Source organism: Marmota marmota, unplaced genomic scaffold (genome assembly GCF_001458135.2).
Source record: "Marmota marmota marmota unplaced genomic scaffold, marMar, whole genome shotgun sequence".
NCBI classification, from domain to species: Eukaryota; Metazoa; Chordata; class Mammalia; order Rodentia; family Sciuridae; genus Marmota; species Marmota marmota.
This window is the reverse complement of record NW_025999999.1, coordinates 14,880,355-14,900,585: the sequence shown is the minus strand read 5'-3', so window position 1 is coordinate 14,900,585 and position 20,231 is coordinate 14,880,355. Positions and strand designations below refer to the sequence as shown.

The 20,231-nt window shown below is 33.5% G+C and overlaps 1 protein-coding gene across 1 annotated transcript in view; it reads right to left on the bottom strand.

Moving 5' to 3' along the window:
• Shoc2 (SHOC2 leucine rich repeat scaffold protein) overlaps positions 1–20,231 on the bottom strand; it is a 98,550-nt gene that overhangs the window by 28,109 nt on the left and 50,210 nt on the right. Inside the window, exon 3 of the mRNA XM_015494787.2 lies at positions 12,445–12,573. Coding sequence (XP_015350273.1) covers positions 12,445–12,573 — 129 coding nt within the window. The remainder of the gene's footprint in view (positions 1–12,444; positions 12,574–20,231) is intronic.

Sequence of the window (20,231 nt, the reverse complement as noted above, 5' to 3'; positions counted from 1 at the left end):
AAAAAAAAAAAGAAAAAAAAAGGCGGGGCGCACTGAGCTTTCTTTGCCTCGGGTACTTACAATCCACTGCTGATTACACATTCAGCTTCTCCGCCCGGAGCGAAGCGAAAGAGGAAGCAGATGGGAGCAAAGCGCCCACGGCTCTGAGCATCCAAGCGTCTCTTTTTCGATTTCTTTGTTCTTCCTGCTCCTTGGCAAAGTGGTCCGCTACAGATTAACGGTGAAAGCTCTAACAGACTGTGCGAAATCTCTATTAAAGCCGCTGCTTTGAGCACCACGCTCAGCACTTCAGCAACCCCCGTACGCAGCGGCTATCTTAGCCCCCGGAATTTGATTATTAAAACTTCTCCCTTAATTCAATTCCCAAGATAAATTACAGTTCAAAGATTAATATGCTTGCTTGTTAAAGTCCATGATTCATGCCTTCTAATTTCATGTTCTGCTCATCTCCAGTAAAGGGGTTATTATGGAGTCTGCAACTTCACCTGTAATGACCTCCTACCCCAATGTCATTTTTCATAGAAATAGAAAAAACAATCCCAAAGTTTAACGGTACCACAAAATTCCTTGCATAGTCAAAGTAATCCCGAGCAAAATTTTGTGGATTTTGTTGAGGCTGGAATCATCACTACCCGATTTCAAAATATAACTACATCAAGCTGGAGTAATAAAATCAGCATGGAATTAGCATAAAAACAGCCAGCTAAATCAATGGAGCAGAAGACACTAACACACATCTATAGCCATCTGATTCTCCACTAAGGTGCCAAAAGCACGCATTGGCACAAAGAGTCTCCTCAAGAAATGGTGCTGAAAAAACTGTGTATCAAAATATGAAAGAATGAAACTAGGTCTCTAACACTTCACCCTGCACAAAAAATTAACTCCAAATGGATCAAAGGCTTTAATGTAACACCCAAAAACCTTGAAACAATTAAAGGAAAATGTATGGAAAACATTTCAAAATATATGCACCAGGAATGATTTCCTGAAGAGAACTCATAATAGGTTAGGAAATAAAAGCAAGAATTATCAAACAGAAGTATATAAAAAAAATCAGCAAACTACAGAGAAACTACATAATGAGAGAAGATCTTTGTTAGCTATTGACCTGACAAAAGTTTAATAGCCAGAATACATTTAAAAAAAAAACTCAAAACATCAAAATAATATAATTTAAAAAATGGGCAAAAGAACAGACATTTTTCAAAAGAAACAAAAATGGCCCAAAAAAGTATGAAAAAAATTCAACATCTCCAGCAATCAGGGAAATGCAAATTAAAACTATACTAAGATTTCATCTCACTTCCGAATGACAATTATCAAGAATACAAATAATATGACTGGGGTTGTGGCTCAGTTGTAGAATGCTTGCATAGCATGTGTGATGTACTCGGTTCAATCACCAGTACCACATTAAAAAAAATAAAATAAAGGTATCTTGTCCATCTACAACTAAAACTACTTTTGTAAAAAAAGGAATACAAATAATAAATGATAGCAGGAATGTGAGGAAAAAGACACACACATTGTTGATGGTACTGCAAATTAGTACAACCACTCAAAACCACTCTGAAAAGCAATATGAATTTTCCTCAAAAAAAAAAAAAAACTAGGAATGGAACCACAAGACCCAGCTATTCCACTCACTGGTATTTATGCAAACTAAAAATCAACATACTATAGCAGTACAGGCACATCAATGTTTATAGGAGCACAATTCACAAAAACCAAATTATGAAACCAGCTCAGATGTCGGTCAATGGATGAATGGATTAAGAAAATGAGATACATTCACACAATGGAATTTACTCAGCCATAAAGAAGAATGAAATTATGGCATTTGCCAGTAAATTGAAGAAATGAAGAACATCATGCTCAGTGAAATAAGCCAGACTCAGAAAATTAAGGGTCAAATGTTTTCTTTCATACTGGGAAGCTCGATCAAAATAAGGGGGAAAAAAGGGTAGGGATTAGATAACAGAGATTAGGGAAAACCAGTGAAGTAGGAGTAGATCAAGAAGGAGAGAGGGAGGACAGACAGAAAGGGAGAGGAAATGTGGAATGAAATTAACAAAATCACAGGTAATTCCATCTTTATATGAAGAAAGCACCAATCAAAAATAAATAGGTGAAAGGAAGATCAGTAGAGGAAAGAGAATAGGTAGAAGAAAAGAAGGGAGAAAAAAGAGCAAAGAAAAGGGGTGTAATGGAGTAAGTCAAATTCCATGCATGTATGATTCTGTCAAAATGAACCCAACTACTATGTAAATTATAATGCTCTAATTTAAAAAAAGGAAAATAAAATGGGCAAATAATCTGAACAGACACTCCCTAAAGAAGTACAAAGTACCGATTAATAAATATGATAATTTTTAGCCATCATAGAAATGCAAATCAAAACTATCTTGACATCCCATCTCACCCAATTCAGCATGGCTATAATAAAAAAAAAAAAAAAAGGAAACAAAAATCCACAGGCGGGGGAGGACCTAACGTTGGCAACATATGAAGGAAAAAGGAAAAAGGAACCCTTATTGTAGGTAAGAATGTGAATGAACCAGTACTGTCACCATGGAAAACAGTGTTAAGATTATTAAAACTAAAATTTGAGGTATTAAGATCCAGTTACACCATTCCTGGGTGTATAACCAGCATACAAGAGACAGCTGCACAACTGTCTTTATTGCAGCACTATTCACAATAGCCAAGATATAGAATCAGCCTATGTGCCTGTCAACTGATGAGAAGATGAAGAAAATATGGTACAAATATATAATGGAATATTATTTGGTCATAAAGAAAAATCATGTCATTTTCAGGAAAATGTATGGAACTGGAAGTTATAAGCGAAATAAGCCAGACAGGGAAAGACAAGTACGCATGTTTTCTCTCATATGTGAAAACTAACAACAAGAACAAAAAAAGTAGAAGAGGAATTATAAGAGAAAAGCGAAGGGGAAGGGACCCTGGGGAAGTGGAGAAGAAGCGGGGAAGCAAGAGAGGATAGTAGGGGTGGGTGAATATGATTAAAGCAACATATATTCACCTATGGAAATGTTACAGTGAAACCCATTAATTTGTAAGATCAATATGCATTAATGTTTAAAACTTCAAAATCTTCTAACAAAATTTTAATTTGTACATATTTGAAGATAAAAACAGGCAGCCAACCTTAAAAATGAACCAGAAATGTACAAGCCCTCCCTTTCTCTTCTTCATACCACTGTTTTCCCTGTGGTAGAAACATGATAGAATGTAATATAATGGCTGAAAGCAGTCACCAAGGTCTCTTTGGAGTTTGCCATAAGAATAAAATGCTTATTAATAGTGGAAAGATCCCATAATTTTGCTTTACCAACTGATATGTCTCATCCACTTTTTACAGCAGAACAGGACATGAATGTAATTTTTTTTTTCTTTCACTGAATCTAAAAACCTTGTGGTAACAAAGGTTAGTAATCAAATCAAATCCTACATGTTTATCAACGCAAAAGCCCAGTAAATAGAACCAAATTCTTGAAATTTCTCTTTCAAAACCAAATCTTGTTTTGAGAATCATAAGATTCCTAGCGTTTAAAAATGACCAAATAAAGCAGATGTTGTAAAATTGCTACTTGCTATTATTCTTTCCTGAATCTAATTTTTTTCATTTTCCTTTTCAGGGGAGTGGGAAGGAGCTAAATTTTATAATATTTTATAAAATGTGATCTATGAGAGAGCAATCTTGATGGAGAAAATCACATTTGCCCTTGCCTTATCACTTACTTTATAGCATGGCATATTCAAACAGTCATCTACAATTATGCCAAAATCCATTACTCTCAACAGAATAAGTTGAAAAATTAAGGATGAAATAGCAAAACTCTTACACCAGGAAAAAAAAAAAGTGACATCACAAGTTGGACATTATAATTTTCCCTCTACAGTGGTTTGTCTCTAACTTCTTTCAATGGGTGGTTTTAACAACAAGCTAAACTGCAACCTAGAAATCAAGATATAGTCATTGCAACTAAGAAATAAAATCACTATTGCTGAGCTTCTACAAATAAATGTAGGGTAATCACTGTCAATCCCTGGCAGTTTGCTTAACTTTGACAGCTTGCTTTCTTATGCTGTCAGATTTTCAAAATATGGTGAAATCAAATGGCTATGAATTAAAATTAGGTGCTTTCCATTTCAGCAAATATAATCAGCACCTTTAAGTTGATAATCAAGTGTTAACTTTTGAGTAAGACTAACTTAAGTCTTCTTGATCTTATTTAACGAAGCAGCAAAAAATTAGTAGAAAGAACACAGTTCTAAAGATGAAATGACAAAAATATCTTTCCCCACCCTGTAAACAAACTGGGGGGGGAAAAAAAAAAAGCAAAGCAAGGTCAGCAATAAGTCAAAAAAAAAAAAAAAAAAAAAAAGGAAAGAAAAAGAAAACCATCATTAAAAAGAAAACTAGTAAAGTTGTTAAATAAGCTACATTATAATTACCTAAAACTCTACTTACATAATACTACAACAATTTTTCAGAGCCCACTGCAACAAAAAAGGACCTTTGTGAACTTTCCTTGGAGGCAAGGTTTTGTTGCCTATTTCTCTTTATCTAATTTTGATACGAAACAAGAAAGTAAAATATTTCTCCTACTTCAGACCCTTAGTCTCCAAGATGTCATAAAACCACTGGAAACCCCAGAAACATTTAAGGATATCAGGTTCAGTCTGAATCAAAATGTCTTATAATAATTTTGTCCATTCGTAGTTAACTCTTGACTTAGAAAATATTTATACGAAAGAATGTACTTTTTATTCTTCAACAGGGTGAACTAATGGCTAAATCAGAAAACTAAGTATGCTTTTAAGCACTCTCTTACTTAACTGCAACAAGCTGCCCCTCCCCATTTCCTACATACTATGAGCTCTCAGTAATCCTGGCACTGCTCAAACTGGAAGTAAATGGCAGAGATTGTTGCCAAGGAATGATAGTTACTTTAGGAGTACTGATGAATAATGAAAGGGGTGTTAAAACGTTCTGGTACACTTACAATGAAAAGAGACAATGAAAGTTATGGAAATAGTAATTTTTAGAAAAGTGATTATAAGGTGATAAAAGATATGATTTTTCAGTTGTGAGTTCATGGCAACATTCTTTAGCCCAAGGGGAAAAATAGTATGGCAGCTGCTCTCTGACTAGCATCAACTCTCCAAGACAGGAGTTGGGTATTTATTTTTTCATATTAAGTTATACTTTTGAAGAACTAGGCTGGGAGCAGAGAGGGAGAAACAGTATCAAGAGAAACACATTCCTATCAAGTTTGCCAATACTATTTCAGGTGAATCACTCTTCTCCAACAGATGAAAGGGAGAATCTCAAAAGTCAATTAAGACGGCTGAGATGTAAAACAGATCAAGATTCAAAGGTTCAAATCTTCACCAAACCTGAGCCTTCTGCTACATAATACTGGGGATAAAAATGATTAAAAAAGAAAAAAAAATATTCTAATAAACATGGTAAATGAGAAATGACTGATATCATAAAAAATTTCAAAAAAATTGTATTAACTACCTTTACTCAAAATAACAATAATACTATATTTGCTGACCATTTTCAAAAGATATAAAATAAGTACAATATTACTCAAAAATTTCTTATTGTTAATTTTTCTATTCTTATTGATTTCCAAAACAGAATCTGACCATGCATATGCTAGACATGAGGCACATGTTGTTTTGATATAACATCTTAATTTTAAGATATTAATAATGAAGATAAATGTTTTCATATTTGTAATATAAACTCAGAAGAATGACTTTTAATTAAAAAAAGAAATACAGAATGATTAAGAAAACCAAGACAGAGAAGAAGTTACCCTTTGTCAAAGGAAGTGAATCCAAAGAACCCTAGTCCTACTTTCTCGGAAATTTTACCATCCAATATCATTTCTTATTCTGTCAGATTTTCAATATATGGTGAATCAAATGGCTATGGATTAAAATTAGATGCTTTCTGTGTACCAAAACTTTTCATTTTAGTGCTCTAATTGTATCATCCATAGATTATTAATAAGGATACAAATACACGCACAAAAATATAAACTGTTAGAAATGATAGGGTAGATTGCTGACCACGCCCCATATATCCATTTGATCGACTGAATGAGTAAAAAAGTTATATCAATATTTAGGAGAAAGGAGGTTTAAGCAGAGATACAATAAATAAAAAGACCCTGAGGCTCGAATTTGCTTGATAAACTCAAAAACCAATGGTGTCTAGCATCCACCTTATTCTAAGGAATACACAGTGCCTACACTTAGATGATCCTAAAACTCCACCAGAAGATTGCCAGAGCTAATAAACAAATTTGGCAAAGTAGCAGGTTACAAAACCAACATTTAAAAAAAAAAAAATCAATGGCTTTCCTAAATACCAACAACAAATCCACAGAGGGGGAAAAAATCAGAAAACAATTCCATTTGCAAACAACAAAAACCTAAACCAATCAAACAACCTAGGAATAAATCTAACCAAAGGAGTAAAAGATCTACAATGAAAATTATGGAACAATGAAGAAAGAAATTGAAGAAGACCTCAGAAGATGAAAAGACCCCCTATCTTCATGGATAGACAGGATATTGTTAAAATAATCATACTACCAAAAGCAGAATACAGATTCAATGCAACCCCATCAAAATTCCAATGACATTCGTCACAGAACTAGGGAAGAAAAAAAAAAGAGTCCTAAAATTCATCTGGAAGAATAAAAGACCCAGAACAGCCAAAGCAATTCTAAGCAAAAAAGCAATCTGGAGGCACCACAATACCTGACTTCAAATAATACTACAGAGCTACAGTAACAAAAACTGAATAATATTGGCATAAAAACAGACACACAGACCAATGGTAAAGAACAGAAGACACAGAGACAAACCCACAGTCATCTGATCCTTGACAAAGGTGCCAAAAACATGCACTGGAGAAAAGATAACCTCTTTAACAAATGGTGCTGGGAAAACTGGTTATCCCTATGTAGAAGAATGAATCTAGCCCCTTATCTCTTCCCCTACACAATAACCAATTCAAAGTGGGTCAAAGACTTCAGAATTCCACCGGAAACTATGCAACTCCTAGAAGAAAAGATAGGGTCAACACGCCAGCTTTTAGACACAGGCAAAGACTTTCTCAATAGAACCCCAATAACTTAGGAAATAATGCAAAGAATTAATAAATGGGAAAGCATCAAATTAAAAAGCTTCTGCACAGCAAGGGCAACAATTAGGAATGTGACGAGAGAAAGACCATAAATGGAAGAAATCTTTGCTATTCTTCTGAAAGAGGATTATCATCTAGAATAAAGAATTCAAACAACTTTTTTTTTTAGAGAGAATTTTTTAATATTTATTTTTTAGTTTTTTTTTAAGAGAGAGAGAGAGAATTTATTTATTTAGTTAGTTAGTTAGTTAGTTAGTTTTCAGCAGACATAACATCTTTGTTTGCATATGGTGCTGAGAATCGAACCCGGGCCGCATGCATGCCAGGCGAGCGCGCTAAAGTTTGAGCCACATCCCCAGCCCAAGAATTCAGACAACAACAACAAAAAAAAACAAAACAAATAACCCAATTAAATAAATACAGACACTTCTCAATAACTAACAAAATACACGAAAAAAATGTTCAACATCATTAACAATTAGAGAAATGCAAAACAAAACTACATAGAGATTTCATCTCATGGCAGTCACAGCCAGGTGCAGTAGTGCACACCTGTAATCCCAGCAACTCTGAAGGCTGAGATGAGAGATTCACAAGTTCCAGGTCAGCCTCATTAACTTATTGAGACCCATCTCAAAATAAAAAATGGAAGGAGATGTAGCTGAGTGGTAAAAGTGCCCTTGGATTCGATTTCTAAAACAACAATAAAACCCCAAAAAAGTGGTCATCAAGAATACAAACAATGAGGGGCTGGGATTGTGGCTCAGCGGTAGAGCACTCGCCTAGCACGAGCGGGACCCGGGTTCGATTCTCAGCACCACGTAAAATAAAGACATTGTGTTGTGTCCATCTTCAAAAAAGATTCTCTCTCAAAAAAAAAAAAAAATACAAACAATGATAAATGCTGGAGAAGATGTGGAGAAAAAGAAACACTTTTACACTGTTGGGACTGTAGATTAGTACAACCACTATGGAAATCAATATATAGGTTCCTCAAAAAACTAGGCATTAAGATACCATATGACCCAGGTATACAATACTCCTCAGTATTTTTCCAAAAGAAATTCATCATACTTTAATATATGATCCAGGCATAACCATATTTATAGTCAGCACAATTCATAGCCAAACTGTGGAACCAGTCTAGGTGTTCATCAACAGATGAATGGATAAAGGAAATGTGGTACATATTCACAATGGAGTTTTATTCATTCATAAAGAAGAATAAGATATATCAATTGCAAGAAATGGATGAAACTTGAGACCACTATGTTAAGCGAAATAAGCCAAATCCAAAAGGTCCAAGGTTGTATATTTTCTTTCATCTGTGGGAGCTGAAAGAGAAAAGAAAAGGAGGTGGGGGGAAGAGGATCTAATGAAAATCAATGGGAGATCAATAGAAGAGAGGGATCAGGGTGTGGCAGACTAGAAGTGTTGGGTAGTGATAACTGGAATATGTAACAACAAATGCCATCATTATGTACAACTAAAATACACTAATAAAAAATGTGGAAAGAGGAATAGAAATACACAGTGACTAAGCACCAATGAGAAGAACCTAACTTAAACTTGAGTATCTTAAATTTTGTTTCTCCTTTCTGATCTGCAAAAGTAGTAAAGCAACATTTTGCTTTTCTTTCGGAAACAAAGCAAGATTTTTGGATTTTATTTTTAAAAAAGTTATTTTCTGAAAATGACATCTGATGGAAGTTATCATGCTAAGATTAAATATTTTTTCCTTTACTGTCTTAATTAGCTGGTTTTCAAAATAAAGACAGTTTCAACATAAAAACATAACAAATTAAATATATCACTATATATTCAAAAGCTATACTGAAATAAAAATTACACATATATGTTGAGTTGGTCCAGAGCATACTAGGGAACTGTAACCTTGGATCCACAACACTGAGAAATAAAATCTAGTTTTTTAATTTCAGAAATAAAGAACAACACTTTGAGTGGCCAGGCAAAAAGATTAAGTCATTTATAATGAGAAAAAAATGGACTGACTTCATAGTTTTGATCATTCAATTCCAAAAGACAATAAAACTACCTCTTAGTTCTACTAACATCCTCAAGAAAAGGAAGTCAAATCCAGTGATTTTATACCCATTCAATCTGTTCAAGTAAAAAGGCTACAAACACAACAGGGACACTACTGTTCCCATTTAGTATGTTTGAAGAAACTAGAAGATTAACTTAAACCATATAAATATTGACTACAGCAACTATGGCAACAATACTGCTCATGAACATTAAGACTAAAATAAAAATGAAGATTAGGAATTAGCACAACAGTGTATGTTACTTGTCCAGACACTATCAAAAAAAATTAGAAGGAAAATAGACCCCCAAAACGCAGGAAGTAGAATAAATTCACTGGTTGCCTCATCTGCACAATGGTACATGACTGACATTTTTACAAAACACCACATTCATTAAAAGTAGAATATACATTCAATTGCACACAGAATATTTAACAAGACAGACCACATACTGCATCATAAAGTTTCAATACATTAAAAAGGATTCGAGACACAAGGTTGTGTTCTTCCCCACATGGAATAAAATTAGGAATTAGTAACAGAAAGAAGGAACACACTGCATATCAGAATTTGTGAGATGCTAACTTAAAGAGAAAGTTATAGCACCAAATATCTTTATGAAAAGAGAAGGAAGACTCAATGACCTCAAGCTCCTTCCATGAAAAATTAGAAAAAACAGCAAATAAAATTCAGAGTGAGCAGATGAAAGAAAATAATAAAGTTCAAAATGGAAATCAATGAACAAAAATAGGAAAAAAAATCAAAACCTTGAGAGGAGCAATAAAACTGACAGACCTTTAATCAGAATACTGGGAGGGGGAGAAAATACAATTTACTAATATCAAGAATGGGAGAGGTAGCATAACTACAGATTCTGTAGATATTAAATATAAGAAAATGTTATAAACTTTATGCCTTTAATAACAACTCAAATGAAATTAACATATCCTTTTACTTACACACACACACACACACACACACACACACACAACCAAGTTTACTCAAGAAGAAAGTGATAACCTGAATAGCCCAAAACCTTTAAAGAAATTTGAATTGCTTTAGAAAGCATTCAAAAAAAAGAAAAAATTCACCATTGAGGATGTCTGGGTGAGGAGTTATCAATAGTAAAGGATGTAAATTTTGTTTCAATTTCATATAAACTGTTCCAAAAACAGAAGAGAAGGAGCATTCCCAACTTACTGTATGTTGAACAGCATTACCCTGAAACCAAAACTAAACAAAGACAGGTTCTATAATATTATTATGGCAAACAAGTCAATTAATCTGATTTTTAAAACTTTTACTAAAAGTACTTTTCTTCATGGAAAGCAATTTTGGTCTTATTATCTTTATTATCTGGGTTTTAATCAAGTTTAGGAAATAAGTCTAGTATAAAATTATTTTTTATTAATTTGTTCATTGGATTATACCAGTATTTTCTTTCTTTCTAGAATGTCTAGTTTTCTTTCTCATAACTTTTCACTTTTCTTACATATATTCCCATCTTTCTGTTTTAGATTTGAGAGAACTTCTACTTTATCCTACATATCACTATCTTTGATCTTTGTGTTCACTATATTACACAGCATTTTCCACTGAGTTTGATTTAGCAAGCATATTTCTAAAACTTGTATTTTATTCATTGTTTCCTTTCTTAATCAGTCTGATCTGTTTTATGAATATAGTACATATTCTTTCTATTCTTTGTTTCTTCCAGGATCATTTCTTTGTTCATCATGGCCATTTCAATAGATTTTGAAGAAAAAAAAAATTAAGAAATTATTGTTCTTGGTTCCTATTATATTGAACCATGAATATCAATCTCATATAGGAAATTTGGCAGAATATTCACTATGGCTATAAGAACAATTCATTAAGTGTTACAGATGATCTTGCCTTTCAGAGAAGCATTCAATTAAGTAAACCAGAATAGTTAACCTGTTACCACTACAAATAAGAATATGACAGAAACAGTCATAACAAGAATTCAGGAAAGCATAGGTTCACAATGGATAATAATTATAACTAAGTCTCAACAAGCTTTTATATATGCATAACCAGATGTTGTCTCACAGAACCGGATTTTAAAATTCCTTAATGATTTGCTTGGGGGCGGGGGTAATCCAACCATCCCATTAAAAAAACTCTAGAAACCATCTTCCAAAATAAAAATTAGAGAGCTAACAAGAACTAAATATCAGACAACATAAACAAACAAAAGACTAAAGATTTTGCGAGCACTTTCCTAACCTGGGCTAATAGGCTAAGTTTCTGGCAAGAGTCAAATCTAGGACCTGACAGGAATGGGACCCATCATGCTATACCCTACTAATAAAGGTTAACTAGAGATAAAACAGTCTTCCAATATTCTGTAACAAATCTTTGTACCACCTAATGAACCAGAAAAATCTCAGGCCATGAACATGGGATTGATTATAGTGGTCCCCCTACGTACCAACCACAGGCAAACAAAAATCCTCCTGAAGAAAGACCATCCTAAGTCTCAAACAATTCAGTAATAGCATCTCTGAAATATTATTTATTAAACTTATACAAATTAAATAGATAATTTGCTAAATAAGCAGTATACTATTCTTATATTACACAAATAACTAAAAAGCCATTATAATTTTTAAAAATACTTATTCTGTTTTTTCAAAAGCCCATAAATTTCTACAAAGACTATATAAATACAAAACATTATCATGGTCAGCTCAAACTTTCTGCAGTGTGATGAAGTCTTCAAAACATATTTTGCACTTCAAGACATCTCTTTTCTTATCACCCCCAACATTACAAAGGAGCAACCTTTAAACTATACTGGCCATGTTTAAAAACTTAACAGCAATGGCTTTATTTTTCAGCATGGCCTACTTTAGCGAAGAAGTGACCTCCTCCATGTAACATTCTGAAATAACAAAACCAAAACTCCAGCATTTTATAATAACCTATAGTAGAATATGTATATGCTATTTAATATTCTTTATAATCTGAGTTCATTTCCTAAAATTTAATTTTCTTGTCAAGAAATGGAAAAGATTTCAAATACTGTCTTAAAAGTACTACTACTTACTTATATACTACTTTCATAATTTCTAATTTTTGTTACCAAAATGGATAAAAATAATCCTTTCAATATCTAGATAGCTATAAATAAACATCAATATCTTCTTTCTTCTCTCATACCTATAGTATCTGGGAGGTCTAGCAGTTCATTGTGCTGCAAGTCAAGGTTGGTTATCTGTGTGCAGTTTCCAATCTCCTTTGGAAGATGTTCAAGTTGATTGTGAGCTACATCCAGCGTAATGAGGTTACATAATTCACCTGTAAATTGACCAACATAATAATTTAATAAGCATTATTAAATCATATCAGGTAATACAAGTAAGCAAGGGAGGAAATTTTATGATTTTTAAATATAAATGGAAATATAATATTATACAGGCAACTTTCATTTCAAAATGGTAAATCAGTGAACATACTTGGATTGTTAGTAGAAAAAACTATCATAATTACTCTTTCTGAAAAAATTCAAAGTTGAACATAAAATTTTAAACTGTTATTTCAAAATGACATCTAATAAAATGAAAATATTGCTTGTAAATGATTACTTCAGCAATCTGTGTCATGTGGGGTTTTTTTCCTTTGTGTCCTGAAGATTGAACCCAGGGCCTCACACCTACTAAGAACGTACTTTACCAATAGCTACATCCCAGCCTCCATATCATATATTTATGTAGCAAATTCAACCACAAATGTTGATTGACATGGTTCAAATTTTAAAAGCTGACTAATGTTTTTAACAAATTTAGCACAATGATAGATACATTTTTTGTGGGGGTGGTACCAGGGATTGAACTCAGGGGCACTAGACCACTGAGCCACATCCCCAGCCCTATTTTGTATTTTATTTAGAGACAGGGTCTCACTGAGTTGCTTAGGGCCTCACTTTTGTTGAAGCTGGTTTTGAACTCTTGATCCTCCTGCTTCAGGCTCCCAAGTGGCTAGGATTACAGGCGTGTGCCACTGCACCCAGCTCAGATACATCTGGAGTTTAGATGGAGGAAGACCTTATACCTCAAAATATATATGCTTTAAAAAAAGCATATATTCTGATGTTACATAAACATTTTTATAAATAAAAGTGACTTCTCAATTTAACAGAACTTTAAAATTATAGAAAAGAAAATGTTTCTCCAGTACATTCTGTTAAAAGATTGAAGCACATTATCAAGCTACATATTATAAATGCAAGTAAATTTCATCAAATTAAACCTTTTGTGCATCAAAGAATACTATCAAGAGAGTGAAAAATGCATACTACAGAATGGGAGAAAATATTTGCAAATCATGTAGATAAGGGATTAATATTCAGAAAATATAAAGAACTTCAATAAAACAAAATAACCAAAAAACCCCAAGGAAGACAATTTAAAAATGGACTAAGGACTTCAATAGATATTTCTCCAAAAAATATATAAATGGTCACACATGAAAAAGTATTCAAATCTCTAATCATTAGGGAAATTCAAACTAAAACAATGAGATATCATTTCACACCTATTAGAATGACTACTATTAAAAAACAGGGGGCTGGGGCTGTAGCTCAGTGACACAGCACTTACCTAGCATGTGTAAGGCCCTGGGTTCAATCCTGAGCACCACATAAAAATAAATACACAGAACAGATATTGTGAAAAAAAATCTTTAAAAAAATGGGATGACTACCATCAAAAAACTAGAAAATAAGTGTTGGTGAAGATATGAACAAACTGGAAATCTGGGGATGTCTAAAGGGAATATAAAATGGTATGGGTGCTGTAGAAAACCATACAGTAGCTTCTCAAAAATTTAATATGCAATTAACATAACCCCGCAATTTCATTTCTGTGTACAGACTGAAAAGAACTGGCATCAGGGACTCAGATATTTCTATATCAATGTTCACAGTATTTTTCACAGTAGCAAACAGGTGGGTCTAACCAAATGTCCATCAATGAATGAATAGCTAAACAAAATGTGGTATGTAATAATGATGCAATATTATACAGTTTTTTAAAAGAATGAAATTCTGATGATGCTAAACATGAACTTTGAAGACATTATGCAAAGTGCAATGAGCCAAACATAAAAGGACAATTATATATATATATACCCACTAATATGAGTAGCTGGAATAGTCAAATTCACAGAAAGTAGAATAGTGGTTACCAGTTTCTGAAGGGAAAGAGGAGCAATTTATTTAATGGGTATAGATTTTCAGTCTCAGGTGATGACAAAGTTCTGGAGGTGGGTAATGATGATGGTTGCACAACAATGTGAATATACATAATACCAATGAACTCTACACTCCAAAATGGCTAAAAGGGTAAATTTTATGTATATTTTGTAACAATAAAAAAATTATGGAACACAGCTAAGCCAATGCTGACAGGGAACTCTATAGCTCTAAATTTTTATACTAGAAAATAAGAAGCATTCTCAAATCATTACATTCTTATCTCAAAGAAAGAAAAGAAGAAAAAAAAGCCCAAGCAAAAGAAATAAAAGAGTACAAATCAACTGAAAACAGGAAAGAATTATATAACTCAATGTAAATACTGGTTCTTTAGGGGAAGAAAACAATATTGATAGCCCTCTAGTGAGACAGATTTTAAAAAAATAGAGAAAACATATTATAAATATTAGCAATGAAACAGCAATGACTAAGTCTTCAAAAATAAAATATTACAAACTTAATCATTATAAATTCAAAAACTTAGAAGACCAATTACTCACAAATTACAAGCTACCAAAACTCGAGCAAGATGGGGAAAAAAAAAAAAAAACCTTAGTAGTACTTTAATCATTAAATAAATTTTATTTTACTCAATTTAAAAGTTCCCTCTCAAAGGAAATCCTATATCCAGTGATTTCTTTAGAGGCTTACCAATGCTTCATAAGAATTCATACCAATTTTATGCAATCTCTTAAAAAAAGCAAACAAACCCACAGAAAAAGGAGTGAACATTTCCAAATTCATAAGAGTAGCATCATCTTGATATTAAAAAGACAGTACAAAAAAGGAAATATAGAGCTCTCTTTCTCTTGATCAAGTGAGATTAATTCTAGATATATAACACAGCTTAATATCTGAAAATCATTTAATGTAATTCACTGTATCAAAGTCTAAAGAAGTAAATCATTGATGATTAATGGAAGGAAAGCTTTTGACAAAATTAAAATGGATTCATTTAACAAACTCTAATTAGGAATAGAAGGAGAATATCTCAATTTGGTAAAGAATTTTTATATAAACTTACAGCTGACTTTTGTTTCCCAGCCTGACATGTAAAGAACTTGGAAATCATCCCTCCTGTCCTCAAAACAAGCAAAGGAATGAACAAAAGAACATCAACAACACCTCTTACATACTTCAGAGACTTGAGGAAAAAGGGCAAACTTCTGACCCCCAAAGTGTAGAGACATACAATACAGAAATTTAGAGTGTACCAGGAGTAGAATCCATGGCAGGAGCTTTAAATTTACATTTAAAAGGTAATTGACTAGGTGATGAAAAGAGTGCAGAATAGTTGAAGAAAACTGCATGTGGAGCCAGGCAGAGTGGTGCACACCTATAATCCCAGCAACTCAGAAGGCTGAGGCAGGAGGATCACAAGCTCAAAGCCATCTGCAGCAATGGTGAGGCACTAAGCAATTACTGAGACCCTGTCTCTAAAATACAAAACAGGGCTGGGAATGTCGATCAGTGGTCGAGTGTCCCCGAGTTCAATCCCCCGTAAGCCCCCACCCCCACATAAAAACAACAACACAACTGCACATGGAATATATGAGAAAAAATGGGAGTGTGGAGCCCTGCCACTCATGAGCTTTGCCTGCAGAAGTCCCACCCCAGATTCTCAAAATGAAAAGAAAAAAAAATCATCTTCTACTTCTCCTAGGCATATAATGCTGCAGAAAATCAAAGACAAACATTTTTTTGAAAGAGGCTGGAGGAGGAGATAAATCACCGTATATATAGAAGAACAAAAATAAGAATTACATCAGACTTCTCTCCAGGAACCATGCAAACAAGAAAATAATAAAGTGAAGTGATAGATGTAGAAAGAGAATATCTTTTCTTTTCCTTTAATCAATCTAACATACAACATTTTGTTCAAAATAGTAATAGCAATAATATATTGGGAGATTACAACTTACAGTTAAATGAAATGACAGCAACATTAATAAGGGAAAGATGGGAGAAATGGGAATAATCTGTTATAAGGTACTAACACTATTAAGTGGACTTATATTAGTAATAAATGTATACTACAAACTCCAGGTAGTGCATGCATGCATGTGTGCGCAAGCACACACATAAAAGATGTATAATTGATACACTAAGGAGAAAATACAAAATACTTAAAGTCACAGAGGGCAGAAAAAAGTAGAAGGCATAAAAAGAACAAGTTCAACTCACACAGCAGAGTAGCAAATATAATCAATAATCTTTTAAATCAGCTAATTCATATTGAAATGTAATGTTCTAACTGCATCAAAATACAAGACTGTCAGTGAACAAAAAAAAAAATCCATTCTTTTAAATATAAACACAAGCAGACCAAAAGAAAAATGATAGAGAAGAAATGCAACAATAACAATGAAGACAAAACTGGAATGGCTATAATTTCAGACAAAGCAGACTTCAAAGCTAGGAAAATCATCAGGGATATATAAAGCATTACATAATAATAAATGACTAGAATGATTCTCCAAAACACAGCAACCCTTAGAGCATATGTACTTGCTTATCTTCTGTCTCTATTATAATGCTTAGTGCAAAACCTCACATTAATTGAAAGAATGAAGATAACAGGAAACTTTGATACTAATACTCTTCATATCAGAATAAAACCTAAGATTTTTCATCACTTTTTCAAAAAATACTTGAAGATGTTTCAATTCCCACAAAAGTAATTTACACTAATCTAAAGAAAGGTACATACATCCAAAAGTGTAAAGATACCATGCAATTTTAAAAAGTAAACTGGATGAAGAATATGGCTAACTTAAATCATAAGGAGTAAGTGTGATTCAATTCAGGTTAAATTACTATTTTGCAGAACTTCACAATCTCAGTGCTGACCTTCTGGACCAGATAATTTGTTATGGGAAGCCGTTTTGTGCTTCAGCAGCATCCCTGCCCTTTACTCATTGCACACACGAGTCATGAAAATCTAAAGTGTCTCCAGACACTGTTCAAAAGTCCTCTTTGAAACACTGCCCAAATTGCCCTCAGGTAAAAATCAGTGCTATGTTAGAATAAAAGCTCTATATTGTCCAGTCTTTGTCAAGAGAAACTTAAAATATGGATTTCCAAATAAAATCTTATACTCTTAAATGCTAATAACTATTTCATAGGTTTAAACAGAACAAAACATTGTTATCAGTCATCTGTGGATTTATCTCATTGCTCAGGACACAAGTTTAACATCTTCACAAGCAAAGAAATTATTAACATTAGGACAAAAGCATGACTTTACCATTCAATATTAACACTAAGAAGTGTTTAGAACTTAGTATATAATTACCCAGACTCAAATTATGTCATAAGTAACTTAAGTCTCTTTTGACTTGTGTAAATCACCATGTGATAACAATTATTTTGAGCTTAAATTCTCCTCAAGAAGCTACCCTTGAGCAATACAAGTATATCAGAATATCATGTTCATATTGACACACTGAAGAGCGTCACTCAAGAACACTAATACTTCTTTCTTACAACCTAGTAATTCTTAAAGGAATTGAAAATTTAAAACACAGGAATGTAATTCTGTAACATCAGCACACAAAATTTGGTCCATGAGTCCATGAGGTATGAGGCACAATCAACTTACAACTAAATTATATGATATTCTAAGTTAAATTTGAAAATTTTTTTAAAGATTTTCTCCAACATCCACACCTTAATATTAAAAGACTCATGAAAAACTCCCAAAAGTTTTTATTGACAAAAACTTGAGTTTTTGTCAATAAAATAGATCTAATAACTTCAGAGAAGTTTCTCTTACAAAAGGCCATCCTAAAACTTTAAAAATATTTTCAAAAGTAATTCGGATTTCTCATTTAATGCAATTAAGACATTTTTCAGCGGGAGGGCTAATATGGTTTTAAAACCTCTCTTCTTTAGATTAACATTAGTAACTACTCAAGCTTCTTACATTCAAATAATCAGAAATATTTAAAATTTTTAAATATGATAAATTCTACAACAGAAAACACTATTAGTATAAAGGTCTATATTACATTTATAAGGAATAGGATATTAAATATTTAAGCAACAACATTTTATACAACTATTTCTACCTATTTCTATACTCTGTCCAGTTATCTAATACTTTTAAACACTTGTTTTACCACATGACCCACACATTTTATAAAACCAAAATGTTAAGTCCACCTCAGATGATTTTAAAGGATAATAATCAAAATGTTAACAGTGACTTGTCTTTGGTTAATCCTAGAGTTTTATTTTCTCCTTTATGCTTTTGTTTCTCTTTGAAATTGAAAGTGTATAAAAACAAAGAGGTTCAAGAAATAGACACTAACAGTCTAGTCTCTCTCACATCACACATGGAGAAGTGTTTTCTGAACCACAATAAGTTTCCTGTCTGTGAAGTAGATCAGTTAAGAGAATGCATCATGCTATCATATTGATGATATTGGCTACCAAGATTATCGATCTTTATAACTCATATTCCATAGTTACTAAGAAATATGCTGACTTTAAATTAGGTTCTCCACATAAATTTTCCTAAAGAGAGAATAAGGACTTCATTCACTCTTCATTCTACAAATGTTTATTAAGCACCTATCATATTCTAGATTCTGTTCTATTAGCTTGAGATACTACAGAGAAAAAGAGAAAATTCTTGCCTCCATAGAACTTACAGTCTAATAAGTAAAAAATGAATAACAAAGAATCAATGTCAAGAAGTATTAAGAGCTATAAAAGAAAATAAGAGTCTAAGAATATGATTGGGGGGAAAAAGTATAGATATGCTGATAGTTGAGAAAGTAATCCAGATGAAGCAGCATTTGAGAAGAAGTCTGCATAATAGGAAGGAAGAAGCAATGGGAACATCTGGAGGAAGGGTATTCCAAATTGAGGGAACAGCAAGTGCAAATACTCCAAGGCATGAAAGTAGGAAAGTAGTAGGAGATGAAGTGACTGGGAATTATATTCACTAAGGGTTTGTTGGCCAGCATACAGACATTAGCTTTGACTAAGGAAGTAGTATTAAGGATACTAAGAGTGGTATGTTTTGTTTTGTTTTCATAATTAATAAACTTCATTTTCCAGAGCTGTTGAGAGCCACAGCCGAAGGGGCCCCAGCAAACTTCCAGCTGCCGGCTGATGATTGGCTCACAGCGGCCCCAGCAACATCTAGCTGATTGGCTCCTCTGCGGTGATGCTCATTGGGCTGTTTCCCTGCCCTTTCAGACCATGGAGCTGCTCATTGGGGGACTTTGTTGGCTCCACCCACGTGACCCAGCCAATCGGCCTCAAGAGCAGGAGGATTGTGGGAGGTGGAGAGAAGCTTGGGTGGGAGAGAGAGGCTTGTGGAAAGCCGGTGGTGGCAGTTGAGGCTCTGAGGGTTTTTCCTGAGAGGATGTTTTGTTTGGCGTGTGTGGTTCTAAAAATAAAGTTAGTTTCTTTTGACAAGTGGCTCCTGATTGTGCCCAGCCAGACTGCGGCATTTGGTGGCTCGCACGGGGAGCGACTGAGGGTAAGTGAACTGCACGCCCCTGAGGGCAGGGCGAGAGGATGGGTAGCCATTTTAAGATTCTTCTTTTGTTATTTTGTTTCACTTTTGTTTTAAGTTGCCTTAAAGAGATGTGGTGTAAGATGGAAGAAAAACCGCTCACATCTGAGGAACAGATAGGGAGAAAGGACGGATGGACATTTCAGGAGGCTATTATAATGATTTTGTGTTGTT